Raw genomic sequence first — 25,481 nt, 5'->3', positions numbered from 1 at the left:
GTTCTGTTAACTGGGGAACCCACTGGCGTGAGTAGCCTGTTCTGTTAGCCAGAGAACCCACTGGCATGAGTAGCCTGTTAACCGGGGAACCCACTGGTGTGAGTAGCCTGTTAACTGGGGAACCCACTGGCGTGAGTAGCCTGTTAACTGGGGAACCCACTGGCGTGAGTAGCCTGTTAACTGGGGAACCCACTGGCGTGAGTAGCCTGTTCTGTTAACCAGAGAACCCACTGGCATGAGTAGCCTGTTCTGTTAACTGGGGAACCCACTGGCATGAGTAGCCTGTTCTGTTAACCAGGGAAACCACTGGCGTGAGTAGCCTGTTCTGTTAACTGGGGAACCCACTGGCGTGAGTAGCCTGTTCTGTTAGCCAGAGAACCCACTGGCGTGAGTAGCCTGTTAGCCGGGGAACCCACTGGTGTGAGTAGCCTGTTAACTGGGGAACCCACTGGCGTGAGTAGCCTGTTAACTGGGGAACCCACTGGCGTGAGTAGCCTGTTAACTGGGGAACCCACTGGCGTGAGTAGCCTGTTAGCCGGGGAACCCACTGGCGTGAGTAGCCTGTTCTGTTAACCAGAGAACCCACTGGCATGAGTAGCCTGTTCTGTTAACTGGGGAACCCACTGGCATGAGTAGCCTGTTAGCCGGGGAACCCACTGGCATGAGTAGCCTGTTAGCCGGGGAACCCACTGGCATGAGTAGCCTGTTCTGTTAGCCGGGGAACCCACTGGCATGAGTAGCCTGTTAACCGGGGAACCCACTGGTGTGAGTAGCCTGTTCTGTTAACCGGGGAACCCACTGGTGTGAGAAGCCTGTTCTGTTAACTGGGGAACCCACTGGTGTGAGTAGCCTGTTAACCGGGGAACCCACTAGCGTGAGTAGCTTGTTCTGTTAACTGGGGAACCCACTGGCATGAGTAGCCTGTTCTGTTAACTGGGGAACCCACTGGCGTGAGTAGCCTGTTCTGTTAACTGGGGAACCCACTAGCATGAGTAGTGTGTTAACTGGGGAACCCACTGGCGTGAGTAGCCTGTTCTGTTAACTGGGGAACCCACTAGCATGAGTAGTGTGTTAACTGGGGAACCCACTGGCGTGAGTAGCCTGTTCTGTTAACCAGGGAACCCACTGGCATGAGTAGCCTGTTCTGTTAACCGGGGAACCCACTGGCGTGAGTAGCCTGTTCTGTCAACCAGGGAACCCCCTGGCATGAGTAGCCTGTTAGCCGGGGAACCCACTGGCGTGAGTAGCCTGTTCTGTTAGCCGGGGAACCCACTGGCGTGAGTAGCCTGTTAACCGGGGAACCCACTGGCGTGAGTAGCCTGTTCTGTTAACCAGGGAACCCACTGGCGTGAGTAGCCTGTTAGCCGGGGAACCCACTGGTGTGAGTAGCCTGTTAACTGGGGAACCCACTGGCGTGAGTAGCCTGTTAGCCGGGGAACCCACTGGCGTGAGTAGCCTGTTAACCGGGGAACCCACTGGCGTGAGTAGCCTGTTCTGTTAACCAGGGAACCACTGGCGTGAGTAGCCTGTTAGCCGGGGAACCCACTGGCGTGAGTAGCCTGTTCTGTTAACTGGGGAACCCACTGGCGTGAGTAGCCTGTTCTGTTAGCCGGGGAACCCCTGGCGTGAGTAGCCTGTTCTGTTAACTGGGGAACCCACTGACGTGAGTAGCCTGTTAGCCGGGGAAACCACTGGCGTGAGTAGTCTGTTCTGTTAACCAGGGAACCCCTGGCGTGAGTAGCCTGTTCTGTTAACCGGGGAACCCACTGGGTCCTGTAACATGTTATCCACAGCTGCAGATCCTCCTTTCTCAGATGCAGATGGAAATGCCACAGCCTCTCGGCTATCTCAAGTTGTCAAACTGCTTAAATGATCTAATGTTGAAAAGAGATTAATGAAGTCTCAGAAGCTCAATAATTTGCACCCATGAGAATGTATGCAACATAATATCCCTGTCAGCTTGGCTTGTTCAGTGTGGCTCAACCTGCCACTCGGATGGCTGTGTGTTCAAGACAGACTCGAGGTTTTGAGTGCATAATTTAGGCTAATATTGCTGGTGTTGCAGTATTATACTTCTGATGAAATGGGAAACTAATTGAATGAATTTTATAGAATTTTGCAATACAATAAAATGGCCCAGGTCATCAAATCATGATAAGACAACATTTAGCATTAATTCATGTAGAGAATTAATGCAAGTGACAAAAGCCTGGATCAGAGGGTCAGGGTTTAAAGGGTGAGCAGGAAGTTAGCAAGAGGAAGACATTTATGGAGGAAGTTCCAGAACCCCGAGCCTGCTCTGGTTTTATGGGGATTATCCTGAAGTAAAATTATACCTTTCACTATACCCAAAGCTTCACATGTGATAGAATAACCCTTATACCAAAGTTCACTCAAAGGCCTTTCTGCCACTAGCTTCAGCAATGGGAGGTAACAGCAGAAGCCAGCTGGGGCATGGAACTTGGATGGGAGCGCAGGTGGTGAAGAGATAACTGGGGATTGCAGATAAGGGAATATGTGGGTGAGGTCCGTTGGAGGATTAGTAGATGGGACTTGGGAAGATGGAATGAAACTGAACTGGAGCAGGAGTGGTGATTGTGATTGGGTGACAGTAGATGGCAGGATGAGACAAGTGATTGGACTGTGCTCTGGTTGCAAGGGAATTGTGGATGTACAATCCATTTGTGGTCCTGGGCTGATGGGGTTGTTGGGTCAGGTACAATGACGGTAGGGTCATCCTGTTTCCCGATTCCCTGTCGAGCCACAATACTTCATGGACTTTAGGAGGAACCTGCCCTGACAAGGAATCAGAGAACTGGGCTCCCTTTATCTTACACCGCAACAGATTCACCAGCTGTGTTTGACGTGAGTGGCCGGTGTCATTCGGGGGCCTCAAATGTCCAAAGGAATTTTGACATTGTGTAATCTGCAAAAGAATTTTTGAGCCCACTATGTTTACTTAACAAGACAAATGTGTTGTACACTCTGTGGGTTGGGGAAACCAACTACCATTTGTTAAATTTATGCACAGTCGGTTTTTGCATGGGAACTAATTAAGTGCAGTTCTGCATTGCTAATTAGATCATCTCAAATTTAAATGAATAGTAAGTTGTTTGGGCACCCCTTTCTGCCAGACCTACTAGTGCCAATCTGACTCTGTGCCAGTCTTGGGTCTTTTGTGGACTCAATTAACGTTGACTTTTTTGATTTGACGTGCCAGTTTTATCCTCTTGTATTTCTTGACCATTTATTGAGTTTTTTTTTTGTTTTCTTCACAGTCAAGGATGACTTACTCCCACTCTAGTTCTGTGAGGCAAGAATTCCTTGGGGCAAAATCCTATGCTCAGTTGTGACAGGGAAGTGGGTAATTTGGGATGTTGTGTACAACAGCGTCTCTTCCACTGCAGGCGACTGAAGAAGTTCGGCATAGGTTCCCAAATCCTCAAGACCTTCTATAGGGGCATCACTGAGAGCATCCTGACTGGCTGTATCACTGCCTGGTACAGGAACTGCACCAACCTTGATCGCTGGGCACTGCCGAGAGTGGTATGGACAGCCCAGTACATCTGTGGATGTGAAGTTCCCTCCGTTGAGGATATTTACAACAGCAAGTGCATAAAGAAGGCCTAGAAGATCATCAGGGACACCAGACACCAACCACAAACTGTTTCAGCTGCTTCTGTCTGGCAAATGGTACTGTAGCATTAAAGCCAGGACCAACAGGCTATGGGACAGCTTCTTTCTACAAGCTATTAGACTTTTAAATTCACATGTCTGTACATTGTGACGGAGTCTTAACGCAAATATTTTTTCTCCCTCACATTGTGGGATGGACGTAAGATGTAAATAACTTTCATTCACAGCCTCTGTGCGTTTCCATTGGAGGACCTCAAAGTGGTCACAGACGACTTTGAAACATAAAAATTAATGCTGTAACTGTGGAGCCAAAAAAAAAAGCAAAAGGATGATTCATAGATAAAGAAAGTCTGCAGATGCTGGAAATCCAGAGCAACACTCACAAAATGCTGGAGGAACTCAGCAGAAATGAATAAACAGTTGGTGTTTGAGGTGGAGACCTGATGAAGGGTCTCGGCTCAAAATTCAACTGTTCATTCATTTCCATAGATGCTGCCTGACCTTATGTGTGTTGAAAAGGATGATTACCCAATCTTGTACAATTTTATCATTTTGTCTCTTCCCATGAAGGTCATTATTCAGCAACCCAACAGCGTGCATTAACTTAGAGTCCTTTGAAGTGCAGATGAACTCCGTGCAATGTGGTGTGACATTGTTGTTGTGGCCATAATGGTTAGTTGAGTGCTGACCAACTTCAATATAGAATGGTGGCTCTACTCTTGTTACTTGGCTCTGGGAGCAGGACGACAAGAAGTTGTGGATAAGTTTTGGATTTTATTATGTGATGGAACAGCAAGTTTAGTAGTTAAGCATTAGCTAATGAATGTTCTCCTGGTGGGACAGCTGGAGATAAGTCAGCAAGCTTGAGAAAAATAAGAGGTCTTTGCCATTGGAACGAACGAGTGAAGATGTTCTGGAGAACAAACAACATCAGTTTGGCTCTGGAAGGAGGAGACATAAAAGAATGATGTGGCCACATTCAAGACGAGGAAGGTGATTTTGTTTTAGTAATTGGGCAGGAGAGATCAGAACTGGAAATGCAAGAAACCAAACTTACTTTATGTTGCAGCTTTGAGTAGGGCAGAGACAACAAAGGGAGTGTTTGTGAAAGTGTGTAGACCAAATTTGTCATGGTAACTAGTGATTATAGGAGGAAGAGAAGAAAAACAAGCTGAAATACAATGACATAGTCACATCTGGGGAGTAATACTATTGTTCTGAGATGGACATGTCGGAAGACCTGCAGTATTGTTTGAACACATGGCATTCAAAGATTTTCAAGAGTACATATATGGTGTGTGTAACCAGAGACCGGAGGAAATGTTAGACACAAGAGATTCTGCAAGTGTTGGAAATCTGGAACAATGCACACAATACTGGAGGAACTCAGCAGGCCAGGCAGCATCTATGGAAAAAGGTACAGTCCATGTTTTGGGTCGAGATGTCGACTGTACTCTTTTCCATACACATTGCCTGGCCTGCTGAGTTCCTCCAGCATTGTGTGTGTGTTGCCTGGATTTCCAGCATCTGCAGATTTTCTCTTGCTCGTGAAATGCTGGAGGAGCTCAGCAGGTCAGGTAGCATCTATGGGGGAAAATAAACAGTTGATGCTTCGGGCCAAGACCTTTCATCAGGACTGAAAAGGAAGAGTGAGGAAGCCAGAATAAGAAGGAGGGAGATGGGTAAGGAGTACGAGCTGGCAAGTGATGGGTGAAACCAGCTGAGGAGGAAGGTGGGTGGGTGGGGGAGGGAGGATGAAGTGAGAAGCTGGAAGAGGTAAAGGACTGAAGAAGAAAGAATCTGACAGGAGAGGAGAGTGGACCATGGGAGAAAGGGAAGGAGAAGGGGCACTGAGGGAGGTGAGGAGAAGAGAATGGGTAAGAAGGGAACCAGAATGGGGAATGGAAAAGGAGGTGGGGGAGGGGTGAAATTACTGGAAGTTTGTGAAATAGGTTATAGGCTACCCAGAAGGAATATAGGATGTTGCTCCTTTATCCTGAGAGTGGCCTGATTGTGTCAATAGAGGAGACCACGAACCGTCATGTCAGAATAGGAATGGGAAATAGAATTAAAGCGGTGGCTACCGAGAAATCCCAACTTTTGTGGTGGATGTGGCGAAGGTGCTTGACACATCTACGTTGTCTACGTTCTGTCTTTCTGAGGCCACAACAGGAGAACTGGATACAGTAGATGGCCCTGACGGGCTTGCAGGTGAAGTGTCACCTCACCTGGAAGGACTGGTTGGAGACCTGAATGGTGGTAAGGGAGGAGATGTAAAGTGTAGCATTTGTTCTGCTTGCAGGGATAACTACTAGGAGGAAGATCAGTGAGGAGGGACAACTGGACAAGGAAGTCATGTAGAGAACGATCCCTGCGGAAAGTGGACAATAGGTGGAAGGAAAGATGTGTTTAGTGGTAGGATCCTGTTGAGGATGGCAGAAATTATGGAGAATGATGTGCTGGATGAGAAGACACGTAGGATGGTTGGTAAGGACAAGGGGAACTCTATCCCTGATATGTTTTGGAAGATGGGCTGAGGACGACGTCCGGGAAATGGAGGAGATGCAGGTGAAGGCAGCATCAATGGTAGTGGAAAGGAAACAGTAGTCTTTGAAGAAAGAGGATATCTTTGATGTTCTGGAATGGAAAGCCTCATCCTGAAAACAGAGGCAGCGGAGACTAAGGAACTGAGAAAAGCGAATAGCATTTTTAAAAGTGACAGGGTGATAAGAGGGATAGTCAAGACAGCTGTGGGAAACAGTAGGTTTATAAAAGATATCAGTAGGTTGTCTGGCTGCAGGGATGGAGACAGAGAGATTGAGAAAGGGGTGTGAAATATGGACCAAGTAAATTTGAGGACAGGGTGGAAATTGCAGGCATATTTGATGAAATTGACGAGCTCAGCATTGGTGCAGGAAGCAGCACCAATGCAGTCATCGGTGCAGTGCAGAAAGAGTTGAGGAGTGTCACCAGTATAGGCTTGGAACTTGAACCGTACCACGGAGAAGATGAAAAGGCAGGCACAGCAGGAGGCCATGGCTACACCTTGGGTTTGGAGGAAGTGGGAGCAGCTGAAAGAGAAATTGTCGAGGGTAAGGACCAGTTCTGCCAGATGAGGAGGGTGCCTGTGGAGAGGAACTGGTTGAGTCTGTTGTCTAGAAAGAAGCAGAGAATTTTACCCAGACGGTCAGGTTTGTGTATCTTGGTAGGAGGTAGATACAGGTAGTGCAAGGTAAGGGAACTATGAGATTAGTGGCGGTGTCTGAAAGTTCTCTGGAACCGATAGGGTTTGTGATGGTGCAGGAGACAATGGCCTGATGCTCCCCAGTGGGATCTTTTTCAAGGGGTGTGTAAGACAAGGTGCCTCTGAGTTGTTGCCTGGACTCAGCAAGGTAGAGGTGGGATATTGTAGACTAACAGGCCAGACTACAATAGCACCACCCTTGTCTGTGGATTTGATGGTGTGATCGAGATTACTGCGGAGAGAGTGGAGGGCAGTGAATTCAGATGGCGTGAAGTTTGAATAGGAGAGGGGAGTGATGAAGTCAAGACGGCTGATATCTCATCAGTGCCCAGAGATGAAAAATTGAGGAGCAAACGAAGACCAGAGTGGGGTGTCTAAGATGAGAAAGGTGGCCATCAGTGCAGGGTGGGAAAGAAGACGGAGGTAATGGAAGAAGAGCTTGGTGTCGTGGTGGTGCGGAACTCAGGTGAGGAGGTGGAGGCACAGGGAGGGGCCCCTTGCTGAGGACAGAAAGGGGAAGGGATGGTGAAGACAAAGCAGGGATTAGAGCTGGGGTCAGAGGTGGAGGAAGGGAAGAGTTGGAAGGTCAGAGGTGAGGGGTGTTCAGAGGAAGTGGGGTAGGCAGAAGATAATTTAGGGGAATGAAGGGGGATGAGATCAGGGATAGAGGGGAGCATGGGAGACCCGGGGGTTGGCGGGGAGAAGAGGAACCGTGTGTTGAGGAAGGTCTCAGCCAGGAGGTGCAGACAGCCGAGGGCAGAGCTGGAGAGGAAACATGGTGAGACTGGCAGGTGGAAAAAGAGTACTGGACCACAAGCTGGATGGAGAAAGGCTACCAGTGGTGGCAGCTTTGATCAGGACTCAGTTCTTTGGCACCAGCAGGAAACAAGCACACAGAAACAGCAACAGTAGTGTGGTCATCTTGCTCATGATTTGGTCGCATGGAGACTACAGTGGGAAATCGGTAGGTCAAGTCGTAGAGCATGGAACAGCATAGCACAGTATTAGCCCTTCAGCCCGAAGTCACGTGCGTGTCGAAGAGCAGGAGGCCTCGTCAAGCCCACTTTTGCCTCATCAATCAAGGCCGTAAATTTGCTACCGAGGGTGGATCTTGACAAAGATCACATTCCCTTTGTGACTCAAGCACTAGATAGTAATAAATGGCAATTTTGAACATCAAACATGGACAGCAGGACTAGGAAAAGATCTAGCATCTCCAAGAGAAAGTGCAGGCCCAGAGTGAGAGCAGAGGCACAAAAATGGGGAGCAATAAGAATCACCTGTACCTGATAACTTATTGCAAGTGGGCTACCTTTAGCATATTGGCTAGAGGTGTGCTCAAGAGCATCAGAAAATGAAGTATATTTATTTTTAAAAACTATGCAGATCTCCTCTCTGTGAACAAAAAGAATTATCATTATCCATTCTGAGGTACTGCCTAAGAAGGCCAATAGAGTTTAATTCTATGTGTAAATCTATAGTTAACCAATAAAATAATTGATTTTATTGATATTGTTGTATGGGTTTGTTACTTTTATGGGTAAACAATGTGAGTGGGGTTTTAAGAACAGTAGGTCCCATGTGGTATGACTTTTAATAAGAAGGATTTTATTGTCTAGTCCTGTAGCCAAGAGTAACTGATGTTATTTACTTTTGTTTTTGTTTGGAAGGAAGCTGTAAGGATAGGAAGGCTTGCCAATCATCAAGCCAGCCATTTTATGAACCCCCACCCTCTACCTCCACCCTTACTTTCCAGCGAGGATTGTCCTCTGCTGTGCCTCTGGGAGGTGGAATCCCTCGGCCTTTGTGTCAATAGGCAATGCCTCCTCGTCAGTGATCCAGGCTTTGCTAGGAGCTTTCAAAAACATGGAGCTCAGAAATGGCAGCAAGGTCTCCATGGCAACCATCGGCGGTGAATGGCAGTTGCATTTGTTAGCATGTGCAAGGGCTCGTCCTGTGCCCTGACCCTTGTGCCAGTGATCAGTCTGAAATGGGGTTGGTTGACTGAATTGAATGTTTTTTTTTGGATCCTTGATTGGTGCACATTATAGTCTTCACTGCAATTGAATGGCATACAGGTTTAGAGGAGGACAATCCCATCCACTGGATCTGGAAATGCTGTTTAGTCGGGTGTTGGAGGATGTTTTGTTGCTGGATGCTGGCCTCAGTCAACAGAAAGGCAAGAGTCCACAGACTCTGCACCTTTAAGTGCAGGAAAACCCACTGAGGTATTCCACAGGACTACAATATCCTTAAACAAAATGTGACTGAGTCAAAGCAGGGGATGTCAAGATACTGACCAAAAGCTTAGCTTTTAGCATAGTACTGTAGTCACTTTGCAACATTTCTGTCCTGTCTGTCAGTACCTTTCACCACTTCATGTATTGCAACTTATTTGCAAAACTGTTTGCAACTTATCAGACAGCCCTGCTGACCTTTTGTCCGAGTTTCATGAGGGCAGTCTTGACAAATGGTTTGAAGTTACAGTGCAGCAGCAGCTGTGTGGAAAGACAGAACTATTGAGACATCAGACATTGCATGTAATTGCAGGAAACAATAAAATGTACAGTAATAACTGCACAGACGCAGTGGCCTGCAGATCCTCTATTGAAATCCATGTAACAGACCTTAACTTTCATGGTAAACAAATGGCTCAATGCCAAAGTCATACTGTAGCAGAGGTCATCAGCGGTTTTAGGTTCCCCTTCTGGATTTTGTTTCTCAGCTTTCAGCAGTTTGCTGCATAGCAAACAAGCTGTTTATGGAGCTTTCCTTTTTACCTCACGATGGTGAAGAGGGTGGAGATGAATTAGTTCTATCCTTCTGCGTGTGTTTGCCAAGCACATTAAGGCCAAATATTAACTATTTTGTCAGCAATTGGTTTATGTTTTGATCAGTAATCCCAATTATTCTCTCAGAGTCCATATTCCCGTATGGTCCTTCTCAAAGGTTAAAGTCAGAGAAAAATTGGAGTTCGATGTACAGGAATCAAAAATGACTGGAGTGATACAGCCTTTCCTTTGGGATCAGTGGTGATACGGTCCATCAAAATGAAAATAACCCATCGTTTCCAGGTGTTGCTTCACCTGATAAATGGTTGTGACCTCTTCTGCTTTTATACATCCAAATTGCTTTGGATGACTTCAATGCGACTTGTAACAATCTGGCAGTGGCTGCCTGTTAAGTCCAGGAAGCAGCTAATGCACTTGCTGGAGAAGTGTGAACAGGCTCCAGTGACCTCTGATCTGCATCTTCAAAGATATTGATGATGGTTTGTCTGTAGGCATAATAGTCACTCGGACACTGAGACATTCTTGCCTTTGATACTTGTAGAATTTGTGATATATTGATTAGAAACAAAATGCCACCTACTATCAGGTAGCAAGTGAGGAGAAATGGATGCCAACATTTTAGATTAAGGACCCTCATCAAATTAATTTGATTAGAAAAGTTTTGTCATACAAAATTTGAGCTACAGAAGTGACTTTTATGACAAAAATATAAAGCTTAAGGATAAACTTTCTGCAATACAAGTGAAGAGGCAATAATAACCCAGCCTTGTCATTTGTAAGCTGACACACACATACTGCTGACCAGTTCCAGCAGCACTTCAACCACCTGTTCCACCTTCAACTTCGATGGAAAGGGAAACTGTGCAAGGTGTACCAACAGCTAGTTATTTTGCTTTCAGGAAGCACGAGGATTTCCAGCTAAGTATTATTGGAAAATGCAAATGCACACATTGTATTTTCTATGTATTACAGTATTTACTCAAATGCACACATTGTATTCTCTACAATATTTACTATGTAACCACTGTTAGCTCATTAGAAGTATTCACTATGTAGCCATGACTTTTGACCTGTTCACTATTAATTCATGAAGAGAACTAGAATGAAACCAAGTAGAAAGATAACGGTGGCGAGTAAGGTGATGAAATATGTGGTAGTATGTCAATGCAAGACCAATTAAGAAATACTGTGATTAGGGATGAGAAGACATATGGTCTAAAATGTAAACTAGGACATAATTAAGTTGGGGAGTAAAACAATAGTGGAAAGTCGAGAGCGGATATATTGGTGATATGTAATCACAGGCCAAATGGATATGATAATGTAGCTAAGATAGGAGAATTGCTGTAAAATATGCTATGTACAAGCCTCAACGGGCAGTCAGCTACTAGCTTTCTGATTGTCTCAGCTTTGATTTGCAAGTTAAAGTTTAAAACGTTTTGAAGGGTTTTCTGCATCTCCTTGTCGTTTGTGAGAAACGAGAAACCACGACAGTATTTCCAGCTAAGTCCTCATTTCTAATGGCAATTGGCCTGTACGTTGACAGAAATTCCCTTCAAAATCGTATCTCTTCAGGTGATAAATTATTAACTAACCCTATAGTGCTTAGAACTAGTTTACTAGTTTTATGGTTAGAATATAATAACCAGCCCAAAACTGACTGATATTGAGCATAAGCTGTCCTTTTTTTTCATCTTGAAGCCCAGGTTGATATCCAGCAAATACAGTTGATGTAAGCACTTCCCTTCTGCAAATTGCAAATGCTTTTAATAAAATGAGCTTGGGGCTGTTTAAACCCAAATGTAGAGCTTTGACCTTGAACGCCAACAATTCTTCCCCCCCGGCCCCTCCCCCCCACTGATGCTGCTCAACCTGCTGAGTTCCTCCAGCATATTTTTGTTCCTAGGAGACTTTTACACTCGGTTTTATCTAATGTACACTGCAACACTGCTTTTGACCGATGACTGCTTCAAAAAGCCCAAAGAGGTCTGTCCATGGGAAGCAGTGTACTGCCTCTGGAAATACCAAGATGCATAATTTCCATGAGAAAACATGAGATGGTACATGACTGATTGGTGTTAAGAGAGGAAAACTAGGTTCAGCACATACTTTTAGATGGCTGCTACTCAAAGGTGCCAAGTATTTTATTACAATTGTGCAGATTTGTTTTACACTATTGCCATCACAGTGAGGAGAAACAGCTTCAGAAAAATGATCAGAATATTATAGCACCATATCAGAGAAAATTAAAATACAGTAGTTCCACACAAAAAGACAAAGTTGCTGTTATTTTAAAACTCCTGCTACTTAAATTTAGATGAGGTAGTAGAAATATGAAACATTAATATTGTAAACTATTGTAAATATTAAACAAACGTTGAGCTCTATAACAACCTACTGATGCTCTCCACTAAAATCGAGGCGAGAAGACTGCAACTAGCGGGGCACTGTCTACACCACCCCGAGCTACCTGCCAGCCTAGTCATCATATGGGAGCCCAAGCATGGGAGGATGAACCCTGGGCGCCCTCCCAAGACTATGGTCAACACGCTCCTAGAAGACAGCGGCGTGGCTAATGTAGATGAACTGAACACACTGATGAGGGGCAGTCGACGTTTCAGGCCGAGACCCTTCATCAGGACTAACTGAAGGAAGAGTGAGTAAGGGATTTGAAAGTTGGAGGGGGAGGGGGAGATCCAAAATGATAGGAGAAGACAGGAGGGGGAGGGATGGAGCCAAGAGCTGGACAGGTGATAGGCAAAAGGGGATACGAGAGGATCATGGGACAGGAGGTCCGGGAAGAAGACAAGGAGGGTGGGGGGGGGGTGGGGGACCCAGAGGATGGGCAAGAGGTATATTCAGAGGGACAGAGGGAGAAAAAGGAGAGTGAGAGAAAGAATATGTGTATAAAAATAAGTAACAGATGGGGTACGAGGGGGAGGTGGGGCCTAGCGGAAGTTAGAGAAGTCGATGTTCATGCCATCAGGTTGGAGGCTACCCAGACGGAATATAAGGTGTTGTTCCTCCAACCTGAGTGTGGCTTCATCTTTACAGTAGAGGAGGCCGTGGATAGACATGTCAGAATGGGAATGGGATGTGGAATTAAAATGTGTGGCCACTGGGAGATCCTGCTTTCTCTGGCGGACAGAGCGTAGATGTTCAGCAAAGCGGTCTCCCAGTCTGCGTCGGGTCTTGCCAATATATAAAAGGCCACATCGGGAGCACCGGACGCAGTATATCACCCCAGTCGACTCACAGGTGAAGTGTTGCTTCACCTGGAAGGACTGTTTGGGGCCCTGAATGGTGATAAGGGAGGAAGTGTAAGGGCATGTGTAGCACTTGTTCCGCTTACACGGATAAGTGCCAGGAGGGAGATCAGTGGGGAGGGATGGGGGGGACGAATGGACAAGGGAGTTGTGTACGGAGCGATCCCTGCGGAATGCAGAGAGAGGGGGGGAGGGTTAGTAAGGATTAGTCCTTACTCTTAATAATTTCTCCTTTGGCTCCTCCCACTTCCTCCAAACTAAAGGTGTAGCAATGGGCACCCGTATGGGTCCTAGCAATGCCTGCCTTTTTGTTGGCTTTGTGGAACAATCTATATTCCGTGCCTATTCTGGTATCTGTCCCCCACTTTTCCTTCGCTACATCGACGACTGCATTGGCGCTGCTTCCTGCACGCATGCAGAACTCGTTGACTTTATTAACTTTGCCTCCAACTTTCACCCTACCCTCAAGTTTACCTGGTCCATTTCCGACACCTCCCTCCCCTTTCTAGATCTTTCTGTCCCTGTCTCTGGAGACAGCTTATCCACTGATGTCTACTATAAGCCTACTGACTCTCACAGCTATCTGGACTATTCCTCTTCTCACCCTGTCTCTTGCAAAAACGCCATCCCCTTCTCACAATTCCTCCGTCTCCGCCGCATCTGCTCTCAGGATGAGGCTTTTCATTCCAGGACGAGGGAGATGTCTTCCTTTTTTAAAGAAAGGGGCTTCCCTTCCTCCACTATCAACTCTGCTCTTAAACGCATCTCCCCCATTTCACGTACATCTGCTCTCACTCCATCCTCCCGCCACTCCACTAGGAATAGGGTTCCCCTGGTCCTCACCTACCACCCCACCAGCCTCCGGGTCCAACATATTATTCTCTGTAACTTCCGCCACCTCCAACGGGATCCCACCACTAAGCACATCTTTCCCTCCCCCCCTTTCTCTGCATTCCGCAGGGATCGCTCCCTACACAACTCCCTTGTCCATTCGTCCCCCCCATCCCTCCCCACTGATCTCCCTCCTGGCACTTATCCGTGTAAGCGGAACAAGTGCTACACATGCCCTTACACTTCCTCTCTTACCACCATTCAGGGCCCCAAACAGTCCTTCCAGGTGAGGCAACACTTCACCTGTGAGTCGACTGGGGTGATATACTGCGTCCGGTGCTCCCGATGTGGCCTTTTATATATTGGCGAGACCCGACGCAGACTGGGAGACCGCTTTGCTGAACATCTACGCTCTGTCCGCCAGAGAAAGCAGGATCTCCCAGTGGCCACACATTTTAATTCCACATCCCATTCCCATTCTGACATGTCTATCCAAGGCCTCCTCTACTGTAAAGATGAAGCCACACTCAGGTTGGAGGAACAACACCTTATATTTCGTCTGGGTAGCCTCCAACCTGATGGCATGAACATCGACTTCTCTAACTTCCGCTAGGCCCCACCTCCCCCTCGTACCCCATCTGTTACTTATTTTTATACACACATTCTTTCTCTCACTCTCCTTTTTCTCTCTCTGTCCCTCTGAATATACCTCTTGCCCATCCTCTGGGTTCCCCCCCCCTTGTCTTTCTTCCCGGACCTCCTGTCCCATAATCCTCTCGTATCCCCTTTTGCCTATCACCTGTCCAGCTCTTGGCTCCATCCCTCCCCCTCCTGTCTTCTCCTATCATTTTGGATCTCCCCCTCCCCCTCCAACTTTCAAATCCCTTACTCACTCTGCCTTCAGTTAGTCCTGACGAAGGGTCTCAGCCTGAAACGTCGACTGCACCTCTTCCTACAGATGCTGCTTGGCCTGCTGCGTTCACCAGCAACTTTGATGTGTGTTGCTTGAACTTCCAGCATCTGCAGAATTCCTGTTGTTTACACTGATGAGGGAGAGGGAGAAGTGGAGAGTCCATCATCGTGCCCTACGTCGGCCCCCTAGGCCTGAGTTGACGTAGTAGTAATATTGTAAATCAACAAGCAGACATTTTACATTACAGTCCAATTAAATAGCCACTTATGAGCAAGTTGGAGAAGACTTGACTAATGCAGCCATGCAAAGGTCCCTGGTGAGTGAAAGAGTCCTTTGTTTAATATCATTTAGTTACCCAGTTTCATACACTGGAGATGGGCTGTTTTACCACAGGCAAATATCACCTTTGGGAAGAGATTATGCCGTTGTCTGAGTGAACAGAGAATTTAAATTAGATTGGTTAGGGTAAATGAGGTGCTCTCTCTATAAACTATTTAAGCACTGAACAGGATAAGATAACCAGAGGGTTTTTTGTTACAGTAAACAATGTTTAAAACTCATTTGTAGTTCATGTGGCAAGAGCAAATTCATTGCAACGTTTCAAAGAAAAGCTGGAACATGGTTGTCATCACTGTACATAAAATATATATGCAATAATAGATAACGTGTGGTTGGCGTGATCTCCTGGAACGCAATTTGAATGAGTGGTTTTAGAGGAATTTAAAGATTTCAGTTCCCTGACTGTAGTGGGGTTTGAATTTACTTTGCTGCCCACAGAAAATGGGTGGTATTGAGTTCAACTGAGCTGCACTGAGGCTTTCTGAACAGGGCTATAGAGCAAGTTTGTGTACGATTTTGCTTCTGATTATTTCATTCTCCACATTTCCCTTAAATTTTCTTTTGAAAAGGCATGAATTGCTGAAGATAGCTTAAGTGTAGAAGCTCACGAATCCAATTCTTATGTTTTCTTTGTAACTACTAGTTCTTGCTCCGTAGTTCAAAGGTTGCTTTCTCAATAGAGTTGATTGTCTTTCTGGTCAACAAATGACCTGTATTAGCATTCTGAGATCTTGGGTAAAGATTATCCCTTGTTAAAACAGGGAAATGATAAGTTTATTTGTGAACTATATCTTTAAACTAATAAACAGGAGAACTTCTTCACTGACTGCAATTAATCAGCAAGTTCAGGTCCACAATCCTTTCAAAAGATTATTGTATCTCTAATTTTATTAAATTTTAAAATCATCTAAAAGGGAAGCACATGTGCAAAATGAGGTCCTGGATTGTGTTTTCAAGTTGAGAGTTGCTTTGTGTTAAACAAATACTTACGGCCTGGGCAAACGATGTGAAAAATACATTCAGTGGCCACTTTGTTAGGAACTCCTGTACACTTGCTTGTTAATGCAAATAACTAATCAGCCAATCATGTACCAGCAACTCAATGCATAAAAGCATGCAGACATGGTCAAGAGGTTCAGCTGTTGTTCAGGCCAAAAGTCTCAGAAAAAGAGAAACATTAAAGGTAGAAGTTAAGCTGTTTCCGCAGATGAGTTCAAAGAAGTCACTGTCAAGTGCCATTATAGCTCTGCCTGCCTAGCAGCTACTCAATGCATAAAAGCATGCAGACATGGTCAAGAGGTTCAGTTGTTGCTCAGACCAAACATCAGAATGGGAAAGGAATGTGATCTGACTGACTTTGACCATGGATTTATTGTTAGCACCAGATGGAGTGGTTTGAGTATCTCAGAAATTGCTGATCTCCTGGGATTTTCACACATAGCAATCTCTGGAGTTTACAGAGAAAGGTGCAAGAAATAAAAAGAAGCACTCTGTGCATGGCAGTTCTGTGGGTTGTTAAGAGCAAGGTCAGAAGGGAATGACCAGACTAGTTCAAGCTGACAGGAAGGTGATGGTAACACAAGTAGCTACATGTTACAACAGGGGAGTGCAGAAGAGCATTTTAGAATGCACAACGTGTTGAACCTTAAAGAAGATAGGCTGGAGCAGCAGAAGACCACAAACATACACTCAGGGGCCACTTCATTAGATGCAGTACCTAATAAACTGACTACTGAGTGAATGATCCGTACTTTATTTTGAGTAAGTTATCTTCATTATTCCTTGACTTTTCCTGAACTGCTGATTTGGTTGCATCATAGATTAGGCATTTGATTTTAGGTTTGAAAAAAAATTCTCAGCTTTGATGCAAGGATTGGTTACTTGTTCAGGTACTTGAGGAACTGCTTCTGTAGAAATTTGATCATTTAGAAAGCAAATGCATTCTTAAAAAAAATCAAACTCTCTAATTTAGTTTTCAAAACTCTAAAGTTATTTGTTAACCTGGAGACAAAAACCAAATTGTGCAAAAAACTTGACTCAAGTAGCAAGCTAAACAATCATAACTACCCATGATTCTTTTAAAAACAATTTTAGAAATTCTGCATGAAGGTTTTGTGGCAGTCAGAAGCTTTCATGACAAGATTTATTTTTAAATTGAAGAGCTTCAGCCAGTGCTTGCACCACCAAGAGCCGTGAACTTGATAAACTACCTGTGTAATTTGAGCCTTGTGTATTTTTAGAGACCATGTTTCAAAAGTAAAAATTTCTCTTTGAATACAAAATGTCTTTATATTGTGGAATATACTGTAGTGGCTACTATACAGTAATCCAAAAATCTGAACCAAATATTTCATATACATCTATGGCAACTGGTAAATTTATATAATCAAAATAGATCAAGAACAATGAAAGCTGTTATCAGTGATTGTGACAAGTAGTGGATCAATGTTACAAAAAACTTGATTCAACAAAGTCCTTTGGGGAAGCGAATCTGCTGTTCTATTCCTGACTGTTTTACAAGTAATTCCAGTGCAAAGGTAATTAGAGATGGAAAATATATGCTGCTCTCATCAATGACGGGCACATCCCAACCAACTAAACCAACAATATCACGTTCTTGATTTCCGGGGCCAAATGTGATAGAATGCCAGTAATCTGACCGCATTACTGCAACAATATCAGAGGTTTTTGTTGTTAGTAAATTGCAGCTGTGGACAATTGAGCCTTGGTGAGCATAATATTTAAATTCATGCTTCTAGTAATTTGCAAAAGGGAAGTTTTGGATTCTTTTGGCTACTCATGTAAGAATTCCAAAACTCTTCCCATCCAAATCTCACAAATAACAAGTACAACAGTTTGATGAAAGGAAAGGAAATCATAGGTTGATGAACTTGCGCATGGCACAGAACTTAACTCAACAATTTATAGAGAAATATCAGTAGATCCCAAAGGATTTTCCAGTCATTGTGGACTTTGACAGTAAAAACAGAGAAGCTGCTTAGACCCTACGTCTGCAGAGGAAAAGAGCCCAGGGCACCTCTTCCTTAGACCTTAGATCTGCAGAGGGAAAGAGCCCAGGGAACCTCTTCCTTAGACCTTAGATCTGCAGAGGGAAAGAGCCCAGGGCATGTCTTCCTTGGGGCTCTGGTTGACTCAGGATGAGGGGTGCAGAGGAAATTCACCATGATGTTGCCTAGGATGGGACATTTCAGCTATGAGAAGGGACAGGAGAGATTGGGCTTGTATATCTTGTTGCAGAAATGGGTGGTTGTTGGTGGCTGGAGGTGGGAGTGGTGAGGTTGAGAACAAAATTATGACACATAGAAAGGTAGAAAGTAAGAAACCTTTCCCCATGGCAAAGATGTCTAGGATAAGAGGGATAGGTTTAAAGTGAAAAGTAAGAAGTTTATGGAGGATTTGAAGAAGAACCTTTTCATCTTGTGGGTGGTTGGAATTTGGAAGACACAGCCAAAGTGGGATTTGGACTCTCACAAAATTTAAAAAGCATCTGGATTGGATTGCCCAAGTATAGGAGGCTATGACTGAATACTGGTTAACGGGTTTAGTATTGGATGGATATTGAATGTTCGGACACTATCAACTGAAACTTAATCTGTGCTGTAGGATTCAGTGACTAAGCTGAGTGATGTGGTGACTCCAACAATGATTCTTTAGCACTTACCAGTAGCATTCCTTGTACTTATACTAGCTCAGGAGAATTGTTCTGTTTAAAGCAACAATTTCAAAAGAAAATAAAAAAACCTTAGATGCTGAATACACATCAGCCCATCTCTAGTGAGTAGGGGACAATGTTCAGGAGAGAGGACTTGGGTTCTTTCCTCCCATTTGGTGTTAACAGCAGCAGAAGTCTAGGATACATCTTGTGCAAATTGGCCAATGGGAGCAACGCTAGAGGGAATTTTAAGGAGATAATAGTCACCATGCAAATTAATTAAAATAAAAATATTTGTTAAAAACCTGAAGATTAAGCAAAACTCTGTCTAAATGTGACTAAATTGTGCAAAACATTTCATGTGCAACTTGATTATGACAACATGTTTGAGGGAAACCTCGTTAAAACAGAGAGGTAGGTAGATCATGTCTTAAACTTTTGCGTGGTACAGTGCCGTTTGTTGTGACAGGGACTTGGTCGTTGCCCACAAGCAGTTCTGTTAAAATGGCAACCATCTCCATCTAGATTCCTTTCATTCGGTAAGATCTCGCTTGTGTCCAGCTCTTTTGTGCACCTGTTGCCCACCTCGGGAACGTTGGTTGGAGCAATCTGTTTTTAAAACACAAATAGGCAAGCGATGAACCAACATGCTTTTAGTCCTGCACAGCTTACCTGGGAGCAAGAAGATGTACAAGAATAACACTGAAGAGGAACTAGGCCCCGTATGCCTTATCAGAAGGGAGAGATATTCTGTGGAGAAAGGTTGTGCAAGACCCAACAGAGGACTGAGAAATCCCACAGCATGGTAAATGAGAAAGGGCGGTGAGTTATTGCAGTATTATTTCCAGAACAGAAGAATAAGCCAGCAAGCAGGCTCATTATTGAGACACGATTATGTGTGGTTTAATTTTGGGGTATATTGGATAGGATAGAGGCGAAAGCTGCCTAAATGCAGCTATTTTCCTCTCTTCCCTGCTCAACAATGCATTCTAATTCTCTCAGCAGTCTCCTGACTAAGTCCAATTCAGTCAACATGAGCAATGGAGGGATTCCTCGGTGCAAAACTACATTACATCATGTATTTTGCTACAATGGTAGGAGTTCAAATTCCCAGTATGCTGCTTTTTATTTCAGTAATGGTCTAACAGACCATTACTGAAGCTAGGAAATTAAACATTGCACTGAGAGAATCCTTGACAGAAAGTGATAAATGGGTTTACGCCACCCTGAGCAGGGTGAATGTATGGAAGGCAGCTGGTCCAGATGGAATACCTGGTCGTGTGCTCAGAGTCTATGCAGGGCAGTTGGCCAGGGTCTTCACGGACATTTTTAATCTGTCCCTGGCCCAGGCAGTTGTCCCCACAAGCTTCAAGATCGCCACCATCGTGCAGTGCCAAAGCATTCCACTGCCACGGGCCTGAATGACTTCCGCCGAGTTGCACTCACCCCCATCATTGCAAAGGGCTTTGAGAGACTGGTTCTATCACATCTGAAATCCTGTCTGCCCTCTACCCTGGACCCCCATCAATTTGCCTATCGCACCAACAGGTCAACAGAGGACGCCATCTCCACAGCACTTCACTCTGCCTTGACCCACCTGGACAGCCCCAACCCTTACGTCAGAATACTGTTCATTGACTTTAGTTCAGCATTCAATACTGTGATCCCCTCCAAGCTGATCGCCAAACTTTGCCAGCTTGGTATCAGTGTATTCCTCTGCAATTGGACCTTGGACTTTCTGACTAATGGACCCCAATCAGTTAAGTTAGACAACCTCTCCTCCTCCACTCTCACCCTGCACACCAGCGTGCCTCAAGGCTGTGTGCTGAGCCTTCCTCTGTACTCCCTTTTCACCTATGACTGCGTTCCTGTACATGGTTCTAACTCCATAATCAAGTTCGCAGACGACACCACTGTGGATGGCCTGATCAGAGGGGATTAATGAAACAGCCTACAGGGACCTGGCCGTGTGGTGTGCCGACAACAACCTGACCCTTAACACTCAGAAGACCAAGGAGATCATTGTGGACTTCAGGCATGTTAGGAGCCACACTCACGTCCTCATCTACATCAACGGAGCTGTAGTGGAGCGTGTATCAAGCTTCAAATTCCTTGGTGTCCACATTTCTGAGGATCTCACCTGGTCCCTGAACTCCTCCACCCTGATCAAAAAGGCGCAACAGTGCCTTTATTTCCTGTGGAGCATGTAGAAAGCTCACCTCTGTCCCAGGATACTGATGGATTTTTACCGTTGTACCATTGAGAGCATACTCACCAACCACATCTCAGTGTGGTATGGCAATTGTCCTGTATCAGACCGCAAAGCACTCCAGCGTGTGGTGAAAACTGCCTAGCGGATTATCGGCACCCAACTGCCCACCATTGAGAACATCTACCATAAACGCTGCCTGGGCAGGGTGAAAAGCATGATCAGGGATGCATCTCACCCTAACCATGGACTTTTTACTCTCCTCCCATCCGGTAGGTGCTACAGGAGCCTCCGCTCCCGCACCAGCAGGCACAGGAAGAGCTTCTTCCCTGAGGCTGTGACCCTGCTGAACCTCACATCACAGCGCTAAGCAGTATTGCATCCGTATTGTACTGTCTCAGAACTTTTATATTCGCGTGCTGTAGCATTTTTTTTATTCTCAGTTATTTTGTAAAATAACACCATTCTTTGCATTTCTGGTCAGATGCTAAATGCACTTCATTGGCTTTGTATCTGTACTCGGCACAATGACAATAAAGTTGAATCTAATTTAATCTAATCTAAATCTCTTTTGTCTGATACAAGATTGAAAGTGAATAATCTGAACCAATGTCTAATGGGTTATAGCAGGTTTAAGTTCACTTTGAACAAATGATTGTTTTCCAAATGAGAAAGTGAACACCTTGTACTTGCCTTTCTCTTGCTGCCCCGAAGTGCCAAGGACACGATATTTTCCACTGGATTGGCCTCCCCGTTTGGAACTCTCGCACTGGTCTTTCTCTCAAGATCTGCAAACACCAATGGAAGAAAAGGTTATTCAGTTTACAAACATTAGGAAAAAAATGCACATGAAGATACTAGCTGGTCCATCAAGCTATTCTGGAAATGGTATATTTCACCCAGCTCTTGGGAGAAAATAAGGATAAGTGTCTGTCTCTGATCAAAGGATTGTATTAATCAACACTGCTAGACCTTTCACCAACCCAACTCTTGTTAAGCAGATATCTTCCAATTATATACTCCCCCTTTGAAGACCTGCAATGCATTCACACTCTTTTCATGAAGGGAACCTGTTAATGATCACTGCCTCTATGAAGAATTATTTCCTGGTACTGAACCATAATTTTTCTTTATCTTGTTCTGCCAGTGATATTCATGACCTTGTAATTAACAAAAAAAACAATATAATCTTTAAAATCCTCCCCAACAAGAAAAAGTATTGAACAAACAAATACTTTGCTAGTGGGATTCGATTTGGAGAGCCATTACCTAATGGTACCTGAAAGGAGGTAGAGTTTGTAACTAGATAAGTTCACAACACAAATATTGTGATAGATATTACCGAAATGTGGTTGGTTATGGTTGGTTACTGAGGCTAAGAACTGAAAATTTAGGAGTTTTTTACATTTAGGGAAAATGGGAAAGGGAGAAGGGGATGAGTTGTCTTCATTAATGAAGGAAGGGATAATTGCATTTTATCAGATGCCCAAAATGCCTAACCTGCTTGTGTGGAAATATGAAAAAAGGGTAAGAAGTTATTGGTAGAGGTATTGTACGAGTAATCTAACATTATCTGCATATAGGCCAGAATATAAATCTATAAGGTTTTGTATGTAAGGTGCTGCAATAATCATGTGTGAGTGGTGAATTCAGGCTTATTGTCACTAACATAAATTGTGAAATTTAGTAGTTTTGTGGCAGCAGTACAGTGTAAGACATAAGAAATTATTATGTTACAAAAATAAATAAATGATGTAAAAGAGCAATAATGAGTTAATGTTTATGGACTGACGGACTGTTCAGAAATCTAACGGTGGAGGAAAAGGAGCTGATCTTAATACATTGAGTGTGGGTCCTTCGGCTCTTGTACCTCTCTCTGACCGTGGTAATGAGAAGAGGGCGTATCCTGAATGGTGAGGTGTCATCAATAATGGATGCTGCCTTTTTGCGTCACCGCATTCTGAAAGTGTCCTCCATGTTGGGGAGGCCTGTGTCTGGGATGGGTTTGGCCGAGTCTGTAACCCTCTGCAGCCTCTGCACGTTGCTGCCTCCATATCAGCTGGTGGTGCAACTGGTCAGATGCTCTCCAAAGTACACCTGCAGAAACCTGCACAAAGTCTTGTTGATATACTAAATCTTCTCAAACTCCCGACAAAATAAAGCCTCTGGCCTGCCTTCTTTGTGATTGCATCAACGCGCTGGACCCAAGATGGAAGCTCCGAGACTTTGACAACCAGGAATGTGAAACTGCTTTCTTTTTCCACTGCTAACCCTCAAAGGTGACTGGTGACTGCCCCGCCCCAAAGTCATTGGTCTTGCTGACGTTGAGTGCCAGGTTGTTGCTGTGACATCACTCAGCCAGCTGATCTATCTCACTCCTGTACATGTCCTGATCGCCCTCTGAGATTCTACCAACAATAATGGGATCATCAGTGAATTTTTAGGAGGCAATTAAGCTGTGGGCAGCTACATGGTCACAAGTGTAAGTAGAGTAGAGCAGTGGGCTAAGCACGAATCCTTGAGCTGTATCTGTCAAGGATGAGATGTCATTACTGATTCACACTGACTGTGGTCTCCCAGTGAGGAAGTCGAGGTATAGAGGGCCATGATCTGAAGCTTATTTATTAGTGCTGAGAGTATGATTGTGCTGAACAGAGAATCTGAATCAGAATCAGGTTTATTACCACTGACATATGTTGTGAAATTTGTTGTTTTCAGCAGTAGTACAACACAAGGCAGAACAAGATCACACAAGTTAGACAGTGCCTGCTGTAGTCCTGTTGTGGCAGCTGGTAAATTGCAGTGGATCCAGGATCTTGCTCAGGCAGGAGTTAGTTCTAGCCACAACCAACATCTCAAAGCACTTCATCACAGTAGGTGTGAGCGTTACCGGGTCATGGGCTTTTGAAGCAGCTCACCCTGCTCTTCTTGGGCACCAGTATGACTGAGGGCCTTTTGAAGAAGATGGGAACCTCTGACTGCTGCAGTGAGTGGCTGAACTCGCCAGCCAGTTGGTCAGCAGAGATTTTCAGAACCCTGCCAGGTACACGATCAAGGCCCTGATGCCTTGTAAGGGTTCACAATCTTGAAGGATGTTCTGATGTCCAGCTCTGAGTTGCCCAGTGCTGTGGGGATTCTCACAGATGTAGTTTATTCTCCATTTCAAAGCATGCATAAAAGGCATTGAGCTCATCCAGGAGCGAGCATCACTGCCAAATTTGTTATTAGGTTTTGCTTTAAATAGGAGGTAATAGCATACAAATCCCTTCACAGCTGGTGTGCACACGATAGTGTCTCTAACTTCATACAAAATTGCCATTTCGGTCTCACAGTGGGACTCTGTAGGTCACACCCAGACTTCTTGTAGGGTCAGATCGTTGGTCTGGAATGCCACAAATTTAACCCTCGGCAGGCTGTGATACTCCTGGTTTGTCCATGGCTTCTGGTTTGGGAAAACTCAGCATGTTCTTGAAGGTGAAAAACTTGCTTACACAAGCGAGGACGAATTCTTAAAATGTACTTATGCTAGTTTCTTAGAGCAGTATGTTGATTAAGACTATTTATATGTGTAAAGACAAAGGGTTAAGGATCTTATGTACAGATCTCTCGAGGAAAGAGTAATCACAATGTGCCGAAATTTTAAATTCAGTTTGAGAGTGAGAAGCTTGGGCCAGAAACTTGTCCCAGACCTCAAAGCAAATACAACAGAATACGAACTGACTAAAATGAATTGGGAAACCAAGCTGAAGGATAAGTCATTAGACACTGAAGGAGATATTTAATAAATCTCGGCAAAGCTGTTTGCCAGTGAGAAAGGAGGCTCTAAGGGAGCTAATAGCCATGCCTAAACTACCAAAATTCTATAAACTTGCAAAGTTCAAAGTGAATTTCTTATCAAAGTACATGTATGTCACTATATACAACCCTGAGATTCTTTTTCTTGCAGGCATAATCAGTAGATCCAAGAAACAGAACAGAATCAATGAAAGACCGCATCCAGCAGGATGGACAAACAACCAATGTGCAAAAAACAATAAATTGCGCAAATACAAAAGAAAAAAAGAATGAATAATAATAAATAAACAAACAATAAATATTGAGAACATGCAATGAGGAGTCCTTGAAGGTGCGTCCATAAGTTATGGGAACAGTTCAGTGATGGGGTGAGTGAAGTTGAGTGAAGTTATCCCCTCTGGTTCAAGAGCCTGATGGTCGGTGGTGTGAGTCTTGAGGCTCCTGTATTTTCTGATGGCAGCAGTGAGAACAGAGCATGACCTGGGTGGTGGGGGTCACTGTTGACAGATGCTGCTTTCCTGCGACAACCTCCAAGTAGATGTGCTCAGTGGCAGGGGGGCCTTTACCCACGACGGACTGGGCAGTATACACTACTTTTTGTAGGATTTTCAGTTCAAGGGCTTTGGTGTTTCCACACCAGGCCATGATGCAACCAGTCAAGATACTCTCCACTACACATCTATAGAAGTTTGTCAAAGTTTTAGATGTAATGTTCAATCTTCACCAACTCCTAAAGAAGTAGAGGTGCTGCTGTGCTTTCTTCAAAATGGCACTTACATGCTG

General features: G+C 44.6%; 1 protein-coding gene across 1 annotated transcript in view; it reads right to left on the bottom strand.

The window, feature by feature from the left end:
* Positions 1-14,672: 14,672 nt before the first annotated feature.
* Positions 14,673-25,481, bottom strand: part of LOC140193054 (ethanolamine-phosphate phospho-lyase-like) — a 40,980-nt gene continuing 30,171 nt past the window's right edge. The window contains exons 12-13 of the mRNA XM_072250498.1: positions 21,597-21,691; positions 14,673-19,303 (exon numbers count right to left, since the gene is read on the bottom strand). Coding sequence (XP_072106599.1) covers positions 19,118-19,303; positions 21,597-21,691 — 281 coding nt within the window. The 3' untranslated portion in view covers positions 14,673-19,117. The remainder of the gene's footprint in view (positions 19,304-21,596; positions 21,692-25,481) is intronic.

Source organism: Mobula birostris, unplaced genomic scaffold, assembly GCF_030028105.1.
Source record: "Mobula birostris isolate sMobBir1 unplaced genomic scaffold, sMobBir1.hap1 scaffold_379, whole genome shotgun sequence".
In the NCBI taxonomy this organism is placed as follows: domain Eukaryota; kingdom Metazoa; phylum Chordata; class Chondrichthyes; order Myliobatiformes; family Myliobatidae; genus Mobula; species Mobula birostris.
The sequence above is the reverse complement of the archived record's forward strand: the minus strand, read 5'-3'. Positions and strand labels throughout refer to the sequence as shown.